The sequence below is a fragment of the Myotis daubentonii genome, chromosome 6 (genome assembly GCF_963259705.1).
Source record: "Myotis daubentonii chromosome 6, mMyoDau2.1, whole genome shotgun sequence".
In the NCBI taxonomy this organism is placed as follows: Eukaryota; Metazoa; Chordata; class Mammalia; order Chiroptera; family Vespertilionidae; genus Myotis; species Myotis daubentonii.
The window spans coordinates 85,712,602-85,729,676 of NC_081845.1; the positions used below are offsets into that span (position 1 = coordinate 85,712,602).

General features: G+C 50.3%; 3 protein-coding genes across 7 annotated transcripts in view; 2 read left to right on the forward strand and 1 right to left on the reverse strand.

The window, feature by feature from the left end:
• XPO5 (exportin 5) overlaps positions 1-5,849 on the forward strand; it is a 51,918-nt gene extending 46,069 nt beyond the window's left edge. For 2 of the 3 annotated variants that reach the window (XM_059701574.1, XM_059701575.1), the window contains 8 exons: positions 265-311; positions 760-857; positions 1,466-1,528; positions 2,823-2,905; positions 3,330-3,437; positions 3,557-3,694; positions 3,840-4,004; positions 4,172-5,849. In XM_059701574.1, coding sequence (XP_059557557.1) covers positions 265-311; positions 760-857; positions 1,466-1,528; positions 2,823-2,905; positions 3,330-3,437; positions 3,557-3,694; positions 3,840-4,004; positions 4,172-4,309 — 840 coding nt within the window. In that variant the 3' untranslated portion in view covers positions 4,310-5,849. Of the gene's footprint in view, positions 1-264; positions 312-759; positions 858-1,465; positions 1,529-2,822; positions 2,906-3,329; positions 3,438-3,556; positions 3,695-3,839; positions 4,005-4,171 lie in introns of those variants that run through there. The other variant, XR_009453502.1, reaches the window with a different exon arrangement.
• A 648-nt stretch (positions 5,850-6,497) lies between these two features.
• Positions 6,498-11,630, reverse strand: POLR1C (RNA polymerase I and III subunit C). Of its 2 annotated transcripts, XM_059701588.1 has the most exons (9): positions 11,473-11,630; positions 11,293-11,364; positions 8,487-8,594; positions 8,135-8,267; positions 7,725-7,844; positions 7,487-7,639; positions 7,191-7,340; positions 6,958-7,074; positions 6,498-6,855 (listed from the first exon to the last, which is right to left on the reverse strand). In XM_059701588.1, the coding sequence occupies exons 1-9, from the start codon at positions 11,539-11,541 to the stop codon at positions 6,737-6,739; spliced, it is 1,041 nt and encodes a 346-aa protein (XP_059557571.1). In that variant the 5' UTR covers positions 11,542-11,630; the 3' UTR covers positions 6,498-6,736. The 2 variants fall into 2 exon arrangements, with proteins under 2 accessions (XP_059557571.1, XP_059557572.1); XM_059701589.1 differs by lacking the exon at positions 7,487-7,639.
• A 78-nt stretch (positions 11,631-11,708) lies between these two features.
• On the forward strand, positions 11,709-16,074 carry YIPF3 (Yip1 domain family member 3). 2 transcript variants are annotated; one of them, XM_059701586.1, is made up of 9 exons: positions 11,709-11,932; positions 12,509-12,706; positions 12,847-12,953; positions 14,259-14,304; positions 14,442-14,534; positions 14,686-14,817; positions 15,009-15,122; positions 15,377-15,500; positions 15,602-16,074. In XM_059701586.1, the coding sequence occupies exons 1-9, from the start codon at positions 11,852-11,854 to the stop codon at positions 15,748-15,750; spliced, it is 1,044 nt and encodes a 347-aa protein (XP_059557569.1). In that variant the 5' UTR covers positions 11,709-11,851; the 3' UTR covers positions 15,751-16,074. The 2 variants fall into 2 exon arrangements, with proteins under 2 accessions (XP_059557569.1, XP_059557570.1); XM_059701587.1 differs by lacking the exon at positions 15,009-15,122.
• The last annotated feature ends 1,001 nt before the right edge of the window (positions 16,075-17,075 follow it).

Below are 17,075 nucleotides of genomic sequence, written 5' to 3' on the forward strand. Positions count from 1 at the left end.
GAACAGATGTGTCCAGAGTGACTCAGGAATTCTAAAATTGTTCATCCTTTCCAAGCAAAGATGTGTAATTTGCTGCCCTCGTTAGGGGTATGGGAGGTTACAGAAACCATACCTGGTTTTTTAGCCTGTGGGCCTCCAAGGCTCTGTCTTTGATGCCTGCAGTCATCCTTGGCTAATTTTAATCATGAAGTAGACCTCAGTTAGATATTATCTGCTCCAACCTTCTACACAGTACTAGCACTTCCTTCCTTTTTGTTTTCCCAGAGGCTTTCCCAAAAGTGGCAAGTCATCAACCAGAGGAGCCTGCTGTGGTAAGGAGCATCTCTTCTCCTTGATGGATGAGCTGGAGCCAAGCTGGGGTGGGGGAAGATCAGAGGGGAGAGGCAGTTTCCGCTGTCCCAGGGCTAGAACAGCTGTGGGTTATAGTCATTCTCAGCCTAGATGAATGATAGGTGGCTTGTCCGTGACCTTTAGGCAGACTCAGATAAGACTCAGACTTCATAGGGGTACCTTCAGCTGCCTTAGGAGAATGCTGAGACATCTTAGCCATTTAGGCTTTTGATCCAGTACTCTCTGCCAACTGGATATAGTCACAAGTCATGTTCCTCAATGGATCATTGCTGTCCATTCCCAACATGTGCATGGAATGCAGACCAGAAGCACGCCAGAAGAAACGGCACAGTTTAGTTAGGGTCCCTGCATTTCTTACCCTTCGCTTTTTTGCACTTCATGGAACCTTGACCCTCTGGTGTTCTGCAGTGGAGAAGATGAGACTTCAGAGGAAAACCCAGAGTCTCAAGAGATGCTAGAGGAGCAGCTGGTGAGGATGTTAACCCGAGAAGTCATGGACCTAATCAGTAAGTGGCATGTGGGAACCAGGGGAAGTAGAGAATTTTTCTGGAGAAAGAACTGGTCACCCACCCAGCCCCATTAAGGCATGTTTGCAGCAAATGCTAACAGATTGGTGAGAAATAATTTACTAGGTAGAAACAAGGTAGTCCTTAAATCAACCTCTGGACATTTTATGAATGGCAAACTGAATTATATTTGTTCATACTAAGGCCAGAATATGAGGAAATGGTCTAAAATAGCAGGAGGAATTCAGATTAATGGTAGGAATAACTTCTAGCTTTGTCAAAATAGGGGAAAGTTTTTAATTCTTGGACATAAAGGTGGTTAATTTTTCTTTTTTGGGTCATTTCATTTGTTTGTGATGCAGAGTAGACCAAAGATGTATCAGGTATCCTCTCCGGTCACTTAGTCTCAGAGAATTCTGTAATTTCCCTCCAGTTAATCTAACTTGAAGAGGGATCAGAAGTCTGGTCAAATGCCTTCATTTCTGTCGGTGAAGCTGATGTTCCTGGACAGTACCTCACTTTCTCCCCAGAGTCAGTTTGGGATCTGTTGGCCTGAGATGGCTGTTGTCTGGTGGTAACAAGCCAGTAACCCTGCTTTCTTGCTTTAGCGGTGTGCTGTGTTTCAAAGAAAGGTGCTGACCACAGTACTGCTCCCCCTGCAGATGGAGATGGTGAGTCTGTTGCATGGCCCTTAAGAGGTCTACCCTTAGGCTCCTAAATATTGTCCCTTCTGTAGCCAGGTTGGTTCTGGTAGAAACTCTTTCCCTGGGTCTGATGTGGATGGGATGTTGTACATCTAGATTTCATCTCTGCTGGCTGCCTTGCTGGATTCCTCCAAACTATACTCCATCTCAGAGCCCTTGCACTGGCTGTTTCCTCTGGAATGATTTTTCCTCCCAACTATATACATGGCCTGTTCCCTTGTTTCATTTGGGTCTCTGCTCAAATGTCACCTCCAATAAGTCTTCCATGGCCAACTTATCAAAAACAGCAACTCCAACCATGCTATATTCTCTGCTCTATTTTTCTGTGTTGTTGTTAATCCTAACCCAAAGATATTTTTCCATTGATATTTATTTATTTTAAAATAAATTTTTTATTGATTTTAGAGAGAGGAAGGGAGGGGAGAGGAATAGAGAGAGAGAAACATCAATGAGAGAGAAATATTGATCAGCTGTCTCTTGCACGCCCCCCACCAGGGATCAAGTCCACAACCCAGGCATGTGCCTTGACTGGAAATCAAACCATAACCTCCTGGTTCATAGGTCCATGCTCAACCAGTGAGCCACACTGCCGGGCTTCCATTGATTTTTAGAGAGTGGAAGGGAAGGGGTGAGACAGAGAGAAACATCGATTGGTTTCCTCCCACACGTGCCCAAACAGGGCCTGGAATCAAGCCCGAAACCAAGGTACATGCCCTTGACCGGAATCGAACTTGGGACTCTTGAGCCCGCGGGCCGACGCCCCATCCACTTAGCCAAACCAGCTAGCAAATCCTCTGCTCTATTTTTCTTCAGGGCACTTATCACTATCTGATGTTACTTTTGTTTTTTTATGATGTCACCTATTATTTATGAATTCATTTATTACTTGTGTCTCTCACTAGAATGTCAGCTCCCACCAGGGAAGGGACTTTGTGCTATTCCTGTGATATCCCCAGTAACTAAATTAGTGTCTACTGCAGTAGGTCTTCATATATTTGTTCAGTGACAAGTTCCTCACCAATGGCAGCTTTTTAACTAACCATCCAGAAAACCTCACTTCCCACCGTTTCCTAAATGTACAGCTAGATGGCTCTCTGGATCTGCCATGGGCAGTGGCTTCTGTACCCTTTCATGAGGCTTGACTCAGCCGCCAGTCAGCCCAGGCTGCTGAACTCTCCTGCATTCTGTGAGCTTCTCTCAGGACAGGAGAGCCTGCTCTGCTCTGACAGGCTGGAGTTAACATTCTGCTCTCTGCTTACAGATGAAGAGATGATGGCCACAGAGGTAACCCCCTCGGCCATGGCAGAGCTTACAGACCTGGGCAAATGCCTAATGAAGCACGAGGTGGGTGGAGGGCAAGGTGATGTTTCTCCTTCTCCAGCTGTGGAGCCAGCTCCCACTGTTCTCACTCTGTGATGCCTTCAGAAAAGTTTTGGGGTAACTCCTTTATATGAGTTAAGTTCCTGGTTCCTGAAGTTTGAGAAAAGAGTGGGAAAAGCTCAAGGCCATGTTGTCTCCCTTGTTGCTGTGGGCAAAGGCTCGCAGAAAAACTCGAAGCAGGCCCGAGCTCCGTCTCCTTCCTATACGTAGGTTTCCTCTTCTATATTGGTTGTTTTTTCTTTTTGACTGTCTGATCTACATAGAGAGGAAATAAGCCTACTTCTCTTATTTTCCTGCTTACCTACTATTAAAACTCCAGCTCCTGATACATAATGCTCAGAGAAAGTTGTGCTTACTTTCCCATTGTAATCCTTCATCCTTTTCCTAGGATGTTTGTACAGCGCTATTGATTACAGCCTTCAATTCCCTGGCCTGGAGGGACACTCTGTCCTGCCAGAGGACGACTACCCAGCTGTGCTGGCCCCTCCTCAAACAAGTATGGTTATTTGCCCCTTCAAGGTTTGGGTCATAAGGATTGGCTGAATCATTTGGAGGAATTGGGGTGCTGGGGCCTTCAGCGTCCCACATTGGCCCTCAATATAGCTGTCTCCCCAGGTGCTGACAGGGACACTGCTCGCAGATGCTGTGACATGGCTTTTCAGCAGTGTGCTGAAGGGCTTGCAGACGCACGGGCAGCATGAAGGCTGCATGGCTTCACTCGTGCACCTGGCTTTCCAGATCTACGAGGCGCTGGTGAGTCGGGCAGGACAGCCAGGCTTCACCCTTCACAGCCGGGCCTTACTCTAAGTGTAGGCAGCTGCCAAGTTGCTAGTGCTGCATGGGGCAAGTGGCAGAGCCCAAACCTACTCCATTTAGTGGGTTTATCCTTACTTCTCAGCGTCCCAGGTACCTGGAGATAAGAGCTGTTATGGAGCAGATCCCTGAAATACAGAAAGACTCTCTGGACCAGTTTGACTGCAAGCTTTTGAACCCCTCTCTGCAGAAAGTTGCTGACAAGCGCAGGAAGGACCAATTCAAACGCCTCATTGCTGGTTGTATTGGGGTAGGTCATGCACCTTCCTTTGTGCTCCCAACCACCTTGCGGTCTTAGATGATGTGTTCAGGCAAACCAGAAACCAGCTGTATTCATTGATCATTATGGTGAGATTACCTTTAAAACAACCCACTATTAGGGTCCAGCATTAGTTCTTTCTCATTTGTTTTCCACAGAAACCTTTGGGAGAGCAGTTCCGGAAAGAAGTTCACATTAAGAATCTTCCATCACTTTTCAAAAAACCAAAACCAGTGTTGGAGACGGAGGTGCTAGACAAAGAGGAGGGCGGCCTGGCCACCATCTTTGAACCGTGAATCAAGCTTTTGGGCATTCTTCCTTGGCCTTTATTGTCATCTCTTCTCCTTTGTAGCTAATCTCTAGGCCCCTCTCCACTGCCACCTCACTTACCACCATGGTCAGCCTGGAGAGATCCAGGTCTGGAGCTGGAGAGTGGGCCCTGTGCAGGGCTAGAAGTAATTATACTAAAGTCCAAAAAGGGAGATAGGGCTTACACCACGCTGTCTAGACCTCCCAGGTATCTCCCATTCTACTTGGAGTTTTGGCTTTTCCAAGAGAGAGAAGCTAGAGCAGAGCAGCCCTTCTCCCCAAGCTCTCCCGCCCCCATGCAGCCATACACATGTGCAGAGTGGTAACTAGGGGTGCTATACCCAACACTGCAACTAGCCGGCCTTGTGGCAAGGGCTTAGCCCTGAACGACTTGTACCAGAGTTTCTCCTGGACCGCTGCAAGTTCCACTGAGTCCCCAAGCTGCTGGGCTGGCAGGAAGCCTTCCACATCCCCCAGGGGCATGTGTGGGTCAGGTGCTGAGTGCTGAATTTGGCCAGTTTCCTCACTGTTTGAGCAAGAATCTGGTCAGCTGATGGGATCCATGGTATAGGCTACTGCTAAGCTCTGGACGCAGTATCAAGTGTACCTTCAGGGACCGGGGCTGGGTCAGCATCAGTAGTGCTAACATTCCCCTTAGAGCTCACACATGCCCTTCCTCAAATGACCTCTCAGTGTGGTTTCCCCAGCCCCAGGGTCTACTCAGGCACAAGAGCCTCAGTACCCCATCTAGCGTCATGTGATGCCATTGGCATCTAAGGATAATCCAGACCAACTAGGCTACATCTGTGACAAGCAGCTAGCAAAGCCACTGGTCTCATAGGACTAGCTGAGTCCAGGTGCCTTCAAAAATCTCATGGCCTTTCCGGTCCCTGGCCACTTCTCTCATGGGCCATTTCCAAAAGGAAATATGCCTTCCTAATGTGAGTCTCCAGTCCATTCTAGAGATCACTGGATGGTCCTCTAAGCGTAGGATACATGGATGCAGGACCCTAGCCTTGAGGTCATTGCTGGCCATAGACAAGCTTAATCCATACAGAAACTAGTGTGTGTCCATGTGTTCTGCAAAAAGACAGAGGGCTGTCATCAATCCACTGACGAGGGTTTCAGTGAGGACTGAGTGGAGCAGTGTGGGCTGAAGCTGCAGCTTTTAGCTGGAGCTGGCCCCCAGGCAGGGGAGGCTCAGGAAGAGAGAAGCTGGGGAAACAGGACTGGTGTCTGGTATAGCTGTTTCTATGGCACATGCTTGTCCCACGTCCCGGGGGTGGTACTCTGGGCTTGTCAACTGTGAAGGCCATCTCAAAGCATGGTTCCCTCCAAACCTGTTAGCTGTCTCCTCCTCTCTAGTGGGGCTGTGGAGGGCATAGTTGTATTTATTGTGTTGTACTATTTTTAACATCTTGTGACTTCATGCTAGAAGTTTTCTATTGTTTATAGAACCTTTTTGTAGAAACATAACTCTAAAGCACATCTGCATGTCAATAAAAAAATCTCAATTTCATACAGAAAGCCCCATCTGACTGTTTCAAACTAGTGACGTACTTCAGGGTCACTGTTCCGTAAGAGTGGACAGGAAGAACTGATGGACATGCTCCGTCAGGCTAGATCACATGTAGACCAGGCAGCCCACACCACGCTCAGTGCTGTCATTGGTGGCTGGGGACCTGTCCCTGATAGTCCAAAGGGAATTGCTATTCCTCCTTATGTGTTTCTTTTTATATATATATTTGTATTGACTTCAGAGAGAAAGGGAGAGGAAAAGAGATAGAAACATCAATGAGAGAGTAATTGATAGCTGTCTCCTGCACACCCCCTACTGGGGATCGAGCCAGCAACCCGGGTGTGTGGCCTGGCCGGGAACTGAGCCAGTGACCTTAGTTCCTGAGTCGACCCTCAACTGCTGAGCCATACTGGCCAGGCACTCATGTGGTTCTCTATCAGCCATTTCCTCAAGTACCCAAGAGGTAGGTTAAGTGGCATACAGTATTTTCTGATCGTGTCCCCAGAAAACACCTCAATTTGTCATTTCCCATGTAGGCCTTGTTGGCCCTAACCTGCAGTGACATCTGAGACCAGCATGCTGTCAGCGCCAAACCTATTTGAACTGAGGCCGCAAATTTGTGAATCTACCTGAAGAAGTGGTCTCAGACAAAACACTTTTTGTTTGGATGTGAATTTATTTACATAGAGGCCTTATAAAGGCATAAAAGTCACATTCTGTGACACATTTAACAAAATGTATTGACTAAAATAAAGCTGGAATTGTCCCAGACAACTCAGAACACCTAGTCACACTCGGCTCTCCACAGCAGTCCTGTGGCAGCAGGTCAGAACCCAAAATCTTCAGCGTGCCTCAGGAGCACCCAAGCCCAGTCGTGCCAGTGAGTCTGCAAGCCTCAGTCCATCTGAACTGCATCTAGTTCATCCAGGAACCGCCGGCACTTGCCCATCAGTACCTTGATGGCTTCGCTCACCAGCACATCAGGTGGCAATACCCCTGTTGACTCGACAGAGACTGGGAACCAAAACAGACAGTTTAGCCTAGACTGCTTGCTAGATTTTACATCTGAACTCTGCCAGGAAGCTACAGCACCAAAGAGCTGCCCCGGACACTCACAGATATAATGGTCCCGAACCCGAGCCAGCCGTACAACCTCCTTCAGCTTCTCACTCCGGAAGACTTCCCTGCTGAAGGTATCTAGCCGGGGATTGGCAACCCTGGCCACCTTTTTACCTAATGAAAACAAACCATGTTATAAACACCTGAGCCCAAAGCTTTCATTCTCTCTGCTACTTTCAAAGAAAATACACCTACGCCCTGGCCTGAACAGCATCCCCAGTACCACATACCTTGGACTTCATGCACCTCGATAACACCAGGTGAGAAGCAGCGCCTCAGCTCTTCAGCTGCCTCCCCTTCCACGGGCTCCAACAGTGTGATGTCCGGCAGGAGCCTGTAACTGGCTGTTGCCACAGGTGAAAACTTGGCGTGATCTTTACCTAGAAGGAAATCAGAGCCTGTGGGAAAGCCCTTCCTGACATTCCCAAACGCCTGTCAGTGACATCTTAGCTGAGTCCCTCAGCCACACCTCACCCCACTGTATTCAAACTGCCTTCCTCCCCAGGGCAGCCCATGGGGTTCTCACCAATGCCCTTGACACAGTGCATGAGTAGGTCAATCTCCTGGCCAGGCCGCAGCTGAGCAATGAGGATATCATCATGCACTGGTCGGATGGTGCCCTCCGGGAAGAGGTCAGCCTGGTTCCCCAGGGGAACCCATGTCATGTGCCTGGTGTACACTGGAAGAAGAAGCACATCAAAAGACCTCAGGCCCTAAAATTGGCACCCAACAGGTAGGCCCTCTGTCACACTACCAACACTCACCTTTGTGGTTCACATAGAGTTCATTGGGGTCAGAGGAATCTTTAGCAGCGTGGGGGTTCCGAGTACACCTGACCTGCAGCCGAAACTGCAGAGTATCTATTTCTGTGCCTTCTTCATCTCCTGCACAAAGAGAGGAGGTGGCAGCTCTCGAAGGACTAGTGCACATCAGAGTGCCAGGCACCATACTGACTGCATTACATTTCTCATTTAATCCTCTTAAAATAAATTCATTAAACTAAAGGCAAGTGTTCTCACAGATAACACTAATGTACCCAAAGATTAGTAACTTGCCTAAGGTTATACAGTATAGTCGATCCAGGATTTGAACACAGGTAGTCTGATTTCAGAATCTACTCTGCAGAAAAGAGCTACTCCCCTTCTCCCAAAATTTCATTTTCTCAAGCCCTCACCTTGGTTCCGATATTCAAAAAGACGGGGATCAGCATGGATGGGAATGAGCCCCAAGCGATGAGCGAGGATCTCATCCTGGACAATGGATGTGTTGTTGTACACCAGGACCTTTTCCACAGCCATGGTTGGCACCTGCCCAACAAAACAGAATCATCTACCAAGACATAAACTCCCTGCCTGCTGACACAGGGAAAGACCTCTTCCTGTAAGAATGCTTGATGAAAAATTTACAAATGAGCAGGAGAACTGCTCAGCAAAATTCAGGAAAAATAAACCTTGAGACAATTCTAAAAGTGAGGTAATGGCAAGGTTTCCCCACGCAACTCACCCCTGCCACCAAGCCCCCAGTACCTCAGCTAACAGAATACGCCGAAAAGCATTGGCAATGGCTGCATCAATTCCCACCATGTCAAACTCCAATGTATTTTCATCCATGTGTACCACATCCACTCGGAAATTCTAAAAAAAAAAAAAAAGGGGGAAACACTAAATGAAGCTTGCTCTCTATATAGTCAATACCTTCCCCCAGATAGTCCCCTTAAACTATTAACATTCTTTTTCATCCAAAAACCTCTTTGCTCAGAGGTCCCTCATTAGATGTTCCTTTCTCGCCCATTTTTTTAACTATATATTTTTATTGATTTCAGAGAGGAAGGGAGAGGGAGAGCGAGAGAAATATCAATGATGAGAATCATTGATGGACTGCCTCCTGCATGCCCCCCCCCGCCCCCCCCCCCCCCACTGGGGATTGAGCCCGCAACCCAGGCATGTGCCCTTGACCAGAATTGAACCCGGGACCCTTCAGTCGACAGGCCGACACTCTATCCACTGAGCCAAACCAGCTAGGGCTCTCCCCTAATTCTTTATTCGTTCTTGCAATGTTTTTTTGGTCCAAAATCTTAGTAGTAAGAACTTTTTTTTAAATTTATTGGGGTGATGGGTTCATAAGATCATACAGGTTTCAAGTGTACACACTTGGATACATGATCTGTATATTGCATTGTGTACCCACCACCCAAAGTCAAATCATCTTCCATGACCATATTTGACCCCTTTACCCTTTACTATCCTCTCACCGTACCCCGCCCCCCCTTCTCTCTGGTAACCACCATACTGTTGTCAGTACCTATGAGTTTTATTTATTTTTTTAATATATTTTATTGATTTTTTACAGAGAGGAAGGGAGAGAGATAGCTAGAAACATCAATGAGAGAGAAACATTGATCAGCTGCCTCCTGCACATCTCCTACTGGGGATGTGCCCGCAACCCAGGCACATGCCCTTGACCAGAATTGAACCTGGGACCTTTTAGTCCGCAGGCCGACGCTCTATCCACTGAGCCAAACCAGTTTTGGCTTATTTATTTCTCTTGTTTGTTCAATTGCTGCTTTCCATCAGAGAGGAAGGGAGAGAAACATGAATGGGATGAGAAGAAATCACTGATCAGCTGCCTCATGCACACCCCCCTACGGGGGATCCGGTCCACAGCCCTGGCATGTCCTTACCAGGAATTGAACCATAACCTCCTGGTTCACAGGCCGATGCTCAACCACTGAGCCATACCAGTCGGGCTGTACCACATCTTCTTTATCCAATCATCTATCAAAGGACACCAGTTGTTTCTGTGCGTCTCTGCATTATGGCTTCTAGCCAGACCATGCAGAGACTATTCTAGAAAACATGCTTCCATACTGCTTTGTCCAGTTGACAGTAAACCCCTATCTTGTTAGCCTTTTCTGTTGTATTTAGCACTACTTTTTCAAAGTAGTGCCTTGATTTCTGAGCACATATCTTTTGGTTTTCTTCCTTCTCTGATGAATCCTAAATTCACTCTCTCTCTTCCACCTACTCTGTAAACATTATCCCAAGTTTCCCCTCCAGAGTGACCTCAACCGCACTCAGCCTTAGCAAACATCTGTACTGACAACTCCCAAAATATCTCACTTCGCATCTCAATTCAAACATGTATTCTACTAGCCTGACAGACTTCTCTACTTGCAGGGAACTGAATGCATCATCAGCCCCCCAATCTATTTCTCATCAGTGAATGCCGTCCGCATTCATCAGAGTTCCCCAAGCTAGGTCACTTTACACTCCCCACTTACAACCCATGTCAATGAATCACCAAACGTACTTTCTATCTCCCCTTTGCTCTGTCACCTACAGTCCCTAAGACACATTTCAATCTTGCCCACCACTCATGCCCATCCATTTTATACTTCTTAAAAAAATATTTTACTGATTTTTAGAGAGAGAGAAAGAGAGAGGGATAAAAACATCCGTGAGAGAGACACATCAATAGGCTGCCACCTGCACGCTCCCTACTGGGGATGAGGCTGCAACCAAGGCATGTGCCCTGACCTGGAATAGAACGGTGACCTTTTGGTTCATGGGCCCACGCTCAACCACTGAGCCACAGCCGCCAGGCCATCCACTTTATACTCTAGCAATAATGAACTGCGTGGGCATTCCCACAGTACGGCTCACACAGCCCTTATAATTTAGCTCCTCAGTTTCTCCTCACCCTTCGCTGTTCTCAGCTTCTGCTCATGGTTCTAATCTAGGCTCAAGCAGATGTCATCTCTTTAACGAAATCTTTCGTTCCTCTATCCCAGTGGTTCTCAACCTTGGCTGCACATTAGAATCACCTGGGAATCTTTAAAATCCTGATTTCATGGCCTCATCCTCCGGAAATTCTGTTTCTTTGTTATGGGGTGAGGCCACATTATTAGTAACAAAGAAACAGAATTTCCGGAGGATGAAGCACAGAAATCAGGATTTTAAAAAGATTCCCAGGTGATTCTAATGTGCAGCCAAGGTCGAGAACCACTGCTCTACCCTCCCTTCCATTCTAGATTAAGCGCTTCTGCGGGACGGGTTACCCCACCCCACTCCATCCCCCGTCGTCCTCACTGCTAACAACCGCGTTTTCCACATTATACTGAAATCATTTGTTGATGCACGCTCTTCTCCAACAAGACTGAACATCTTGCTCGCAGAACAGGGTGGAAGCCATGTGTGCACGGAGCGCCTAGCACATGGCTCAATAAACGTTTCATGAACCGAGTCAACCCCCAGGGACAGCTTCCGAGGCACAGGCTGCTCAGACCACCAGGTCCGACATCACACTCTCTCCGACACGGCCAGCTCCACCCACCTTCTCGAAGCGGTCCTGGTCCCAGGCATCATCGTAGCCCGAATAGTTCCCGGGAAAGTCGGTGGTATGAACCTAAAAGAGAGAGAGACGCGTCTGTCCGCGAAGGGGCAGCCAGGCTAAGCCCGTCCCCACTCCCGTCCCTCATTTCTCTCCTCCCGACTCCCAGGCCACAGAGCTCACATTGCGAACGCCGAACTCCCCCAGCACCACGCGGCTCCGCATCTCCTCCACCGCCTGGGCCGCCGCCATCTTCGCCCCCTCCACGTGATTCAGGATGCAACCGGCGCGGACGTTCCAGTCGCCCTCCTCCGTCTCCGAGGCAACGCGTCACCGCCTGGAAGATTAAATATCGCGAGACTCTGCCCTCCGTCCACGTCCCCAGCTTCCGGAAGTCAATTTGAGCCAAACATCCGGGTTTCTTCTTTTTCTTTTTTTTGCGGTCCGGTTGATCCCACCTCTCTCCCCCTGTACCTTTCCTCCTCTCAGGCCCACGTCTCTCCTGCTCGTCCTCCGCGCGCGGGAGCAGCGCGGGCTTCAGCGACGGGAGCCCTCGAGGGACATGGCAACTACGGCGACGCCGGCCGGCGGCTCCCGCAATGGGACTGGCCCGGAATGGGGAGGGTTCGAAGAAAACATCCAGGTAATGGCCTCAAGGCTCCGGCTGCCAGCAGCCCTAGGGACGGCGGTGGTCAGAAGTGTCGGGGGCACGCTCGCCGGGCCCTAGAAGTCTGCTCCGTTTGCAGCACTTTCCCTCTCCTTTGGGTCTCGGGGCACCCGACAGTCAGGGCACTGGTGCTGGCCCGAAAGGGCCGGACGTGTACTCGGGCCGGACGGCCTCGGACCCCACCCGCCTTCTTTCGGGACAGGTTAGGAGATCGGTCGGGGCCAGAGGGAGTATTGCACCAGCTGAAACCATACTGTGTGCACAGGCTTGTTCGGGGTAGGGAAAGACAAAGGAAGTGGGCGCTTTTGCAGTCCTTTGGGCTTTGATAGGGAAGGTAGGAGAAAGACATGTGTGGGAGACAGGGAGTAGTCAGTTTCTCCGGCTAGAAAAGAGAACCAAGGTTCCGAGAGCCAAGGAGTGGACGAGAATGCATGGTCTGTGGTGATTCCAGGCCAAGTCCCCCGTCGTGGGAGAACAAAGCCCCGAGCCCTGGGGTGACAGAATGGATGGGGCAGAAAGGTCCTGCGCGCTAGGAGCTCACTGTCTTCACAGGGTGGGGGCTCAGCTGTGATTGACATGGAGAACATGGACGATACCTCAGGCTCCAGCTTCGAGGATATGGGTGAGCTGCACCAGCGCCTGCGCGAGGAGGAGGTAGACGCTGATGCCGCGGCCGCCGACGAGGAGGACGGGGAGTTCCTGGGCATGAAGGGCTTTAAGGGCCAGTTGAGCCGGCAGGTGGCTGACCAGGTAAGCAGGACGGTCCCTGGCAGGTGGGAAAGTGCCCCTGGGAGGCCCCGGGTCCTGGCGTAGAACCGTGTAGACATCCAACAGAAAATACGAAGGGGGCGTAGCGCCGGCAGCCTGACAACACCGTCGCCTCCCTCCAGATGTGGCAGGCAGGGAAGAGACAGGCCTCCCGGGCCTTCGGCTTGTATGCCAACATCGACATCCTGAGACCCTACTTCGACGTGGAGCCCGCCCAGGTGCGAAGCAGGTGAGGACCCTTCTCCGGCGGCCGCTGCCCTCCTCACACCTACACCACGGCCAGAGACCAAGCCCTGGGAACCCCCTCTTCTTGACACCACCAGCCCTCGGCATCACATCTGCACTCCAGCCACACCATTCCTCTTACCAGTCCCGGAGCAGGACGTGGTGTTACCCCACCACCTTCCTCTTCTCTCCATCTAGGAGATCACTCATCTTCCCTCAAAACCTAGCTCAAATGTTGCTTCCTTTGTTTCTCATTCCTCAACCCTATTTCCTGGTGCTCCCATGGAGGTCTGTGCTTTCCTCTAACAGGTGACACTTACCAAGTGTGTCAAACTCATGGTGGGCAGGCAAGTGCCTCGTTTATTTGAGCAGTGCTATGCTTTCTTATTCTTGGGTCTGTCTCCCCAGAGACCTCCTCAAAAGCAGGCTCTGTTTTGCTTATCATTTTATTCCCAGCACCAGAACAGTCTCTGCACCAGAATCAGTACATAGTCGTTGAATGACTTTTCAAGAACTGGAATTAATCTTGGTTTGGTTCTTTGTTGATCCTTTAATTTAACCAGTACTTAGCAAATACCCAGTACACTCAGCAAGTACTTACTAAGCTTTTTCTCTGCATACACTACTAGTTGTGTCTGAGTTAGTGGGGAAGACAAATGGGAGCCTTGCCCGTGAGTGCAGTTATAGTACAGCACTCATTTGCTATGAAGGGACATATGGGGGACACCTGACCCAGAGTAGGCTAGAGGGTGGGTTTCCCAGAGGGGGTAAAATCTAGTCAAATTCCAAGGTATTATTAGGAGCTAGCCACTGAAGCAGAGAATGGGGACTTGTATTCCCTCTGCCTGGAATTTTCATGCCGCTTCAAATACATTTCAAGAAAATGCTCAGCAGTGCCTGGAGGAATGACAGTCAGGAGAGAGGCAGGAGGCACACTGGTTCCCTCAAGTACCACCTTCAAAACCTTTCCCGGGGCTTCGCCATCACAGTTCGGAAATCTGGGCATTCTCTGAGGTTTGCCTTTTAAAGGAGAGCAGTTCAAATAGGTAAATTGTCAAACCCTCTCCCACGCCCAGCGGGGCTCCCTGGTTCTCCATTTTGCTGCTGCATCAGTCAGCACAGCATCAAAGGTGGTCCTTCCTGGAAGCATTTTTCAGGCAACAAAGTGATTTCCTCATCCCCTGTCTGTCTTTACTGCCCTCTTCTCCCTTTACCGTCTAGCATGTTCTCTGGAGTTAAGAGATGAATAAGGTTCAGGCCCTCCAGAACCTCATAAGTGCTGCCTCTGCTCTCATCTCTCCTCTCCCAGGCTCCTGGAGTCCATGATCCCTATCAAGATGGTCAACTTCCCCCAGGTGAATAGAGGGTAGCATGACTGGGAGAGCCAGGGGAGGTGCTAGGGCAGAGGGAGGGGTCACCAGGCAAAACCTAGGAAGGAACAAACAGAAGAGCCATTGTACCCTCCAGCCTGAATGAGTTGGTATATTGACAGAAAATCGCTGGTGAGCTCTATGGACCTCTCATGCTGGTCTTCACACTGGTTGCCATTCTCCTCCACGGGATGAAGACATCTGACACCATTATCGTAAGCAGGACAGAGGACCTTGGGGGGTGGCTGAGTTGAAAGCTGCCCACGGAGAAAATGTTGGAGTGAGTTAGAAGCAGCCCTGAGGATAGCCCTGGGTAAGGCGGAGACCAGAGGCCTCCCAGGACTAAGTAGAGCCTTCACCCCACAGCGGGAGGGCACCCTGATGGGCACAGCCATTGGCACCTGCTTTGGCTACTGGCTGGGTGTCTCATCCTTCATCTACTTCCTCGCCTACCTGTGCAACGCCCAGATCACCATGCTCCAGATGCTGGCACTGCTGGTAAGGAGTCCGGCATGGTGGTGGGCAAGGGTGACCTTATAACAGTAGCTGGGCCCTGGTCTGCATCTGTCCTGGGGCTCCAGGGCCTGGAATGGGAGAAGCTGGCCGGTGGACTATTTACTTCCCAGGGTCCCCATGCGGGTCCAAAGGCCACCCCACCCTGAGGTTTTCCTCTCCGCCATCCCTCCTAGGGCTATGGCCTCTTCGGGCACTGCATTGTCCTGCTCATCACCTACAACATCCACCTCCATGCCCTCTTCTACCTCTTCTGGCTGCTGGTGGGGGGGCTGTCCACCCTGCGTATGGTAAGCTGGGCAGGAGATTTCCAGGGGTGGGCTGTCCTCCCGGGCAGCTGGGGAAAGGCCAGAGCTTGGGCCGAACCTCATAAAAGGCTCTCAGTGGGGGAGAAGAGCCCGAAGATGGTTCTGATCTGGGGAGGAGTATCTTCTCCATTCTGCTCACTGGAGCCAGACCCTCTAAGCCAGCGGTCACCAACCTTTTGGACCCACGGACCATCGGTTGGCGACCGCTGCTCTAAGCTGTATTCCTGTGGCCCTAGGTGGCAGTGTTGGTGTCACGGACTGTGGGCCCCACCCAGCGGCTGCTCCTCTGTGGCACCCTCGCTGCCCTACACATGCTCTTCCTGCTCTATCTGCACTTTGCCTACCACAAGGTGGTAGAGGGTAAGTGACAGGAGGCCTGGGCATGGGGGGAGGGAAGCATAGCTGCCTAGGGCAGGATCCAGCCAGCTCTTGCTCATCTTCGGTCCTCCTCCTCCTCTCAGGGATCCTAGACACACTGGAGGGCCCCAACATCCCACCCATGCAGAGGGTCCCCAGAGACATCCCCGCTGTACTCCCTGCTGCGAGGCTTCCAGCCACCGTGCTCAACACTACAGTCAAGGCCGTCGAGGTGACCCTGCGGTCACACTGACCCACCTGAAACCCTTGGCCAGCCCCCTGTAGCCCTGCTGCAGAGTGGAGGAAGATTCAAGGACAGAACTGAACACACGTCTCTGTTGGGCTGCAGCTGCCAGAGAGCTGTAGCCGCTTAAGCACCTCCTTCGACGCCTGTTGGGGCTTCTGAAGAGGACGAGGCCAGGAACCCTGGCCAGGACTGCAGGGCTCTGCAGCCAGTGCAGAAAGTGGGTCAGCGCCTCTGAGGCCTCTCACTCCCCACCCCTTCCTTCCTCTTTATTTCTCCCACATTGTCTTGTTAAATATAGACTCGGTCATTAAAATACTGATTGAAGCCTGGGACTGCAGCTACCCTTCCAGTGGTCCTCCCTGCCACCCTGCTTCCTGTGCTCTCTGCTGTTCTGTCAGTGGTGGTGATGTCATACATTCCCTTATGTATACCCTCAGGATGGAAGGTGGGACAGTCAGGAGGAAGGTAGGACAGCCCAGGCTACCCTGAAGCCAGTGGTTGAATATGGCACCTGTCCCTGGGTGCAGAGGACACCTGACCCACGGAGCAGCAGGGAGGCCTCAAACACAAGAACCCTAAGTCTGGTGGAGCGGTGCATCAGCTTGAGTCGGGGACACCAGTGGAGCAATGACAATCGGACAAAAACTTCCAGGCTCAACCCCATGTCATTATAAGGCCCTTACACACCTGGGCCATTATGTGGGAATAATTTTCCTGTGTCAGCTCATTTGAAGCCAAACTTGGCTTTGCCTGGGTTATCTTGGAGCCAGAGGAACAAACTCTTCAGGAGTTCTGTCCTTCCTCTTCAAGAGTGCTGGTTGCTCTTAAAAACAACTACTCAGTGGTTGAGCATCGACCTATGAACCAGGAGGTCATGGTTCAGTTCCCAGTCGGGGCACATGCCCGGATTGCAGGCTCAATCCCCAGTGTGAAGCGTGCAGGAGGCAGCCGATCGGTGACTCTCATCATTGATGTTTCTATCTCCCTTCCTCTCTGAAATCAATAAAAATATATATATATATTTAAAATCACAACCCAAACAGCACTATCCACCCCACCACCTATTTCTCACCTGCCCCGCTGGTTAACAAGAAATATAATTTTTTACCTCTCTCTGCTACACTTCTATTACTCCTTAAGAAAAAAAAATTTTTTTACCCTAGTAAATCTAGGTCAACATCTTGCCTTCCTAATAAAGGGACTAAGAAAGATGTGCCCTTCATTCGCCTGAGGCCCCCTGACCATCACTCTTGGAAAAATTCCAACATTACAGTGCGCCCCTCCTGACAGCTACAGCCCACTTTCCATGGCCCCACCACCACTCCAGGTCC

Excerpts from the sequence above, each read along its gene's own strand:
- POLR1C (XM_059701588.1), bottom strand. The coding sequence starts at position 11,541 with ATGGCGGCGGCCCAGGCGGTGGAGGAGATGCGGAGCCGCGTGGTGCTG. Across the intron at positions 8,268-8,486 it reads GGCGTATTCTGTTAGCTGAG|GTGCCAACCATGGCTGTGGA; the intron begins GTACTGGGGGCT and ends TTTGTTGGGCAG. Across the intron at positions 6,856-6,957 it reads GGTTCGGGACCATTATATCT|TCTCTGTCGAGTCAACAGGG; the intron begins GTGAGTGTCCGG and ends TTTGGTTCCCAG.
- YIPF3 (XM_059701586.1), top strand. The coding sequence starts at position 11,852 with ATGGCAACTACGGCGACGCCGGCCGGCGGCTCCCGCAATGGGACTGGC. Across the intron at positions 11,933-12,508 it reads GGTTCGAAGAAAACATCCAG|GGTGGGGGCTCAGCTGTGAT; the intron begins GTAATGGCCTCA and ends CTGTCTTCACAG. Across the intron at positions 12,954-14,258 it reads CCCGCCCAGGTGCGAAGCAG|GCTCCTGGAGTCCATGATCC; the intron begins GTGAGGACCCTT and ends CTCCTCTCCCAG.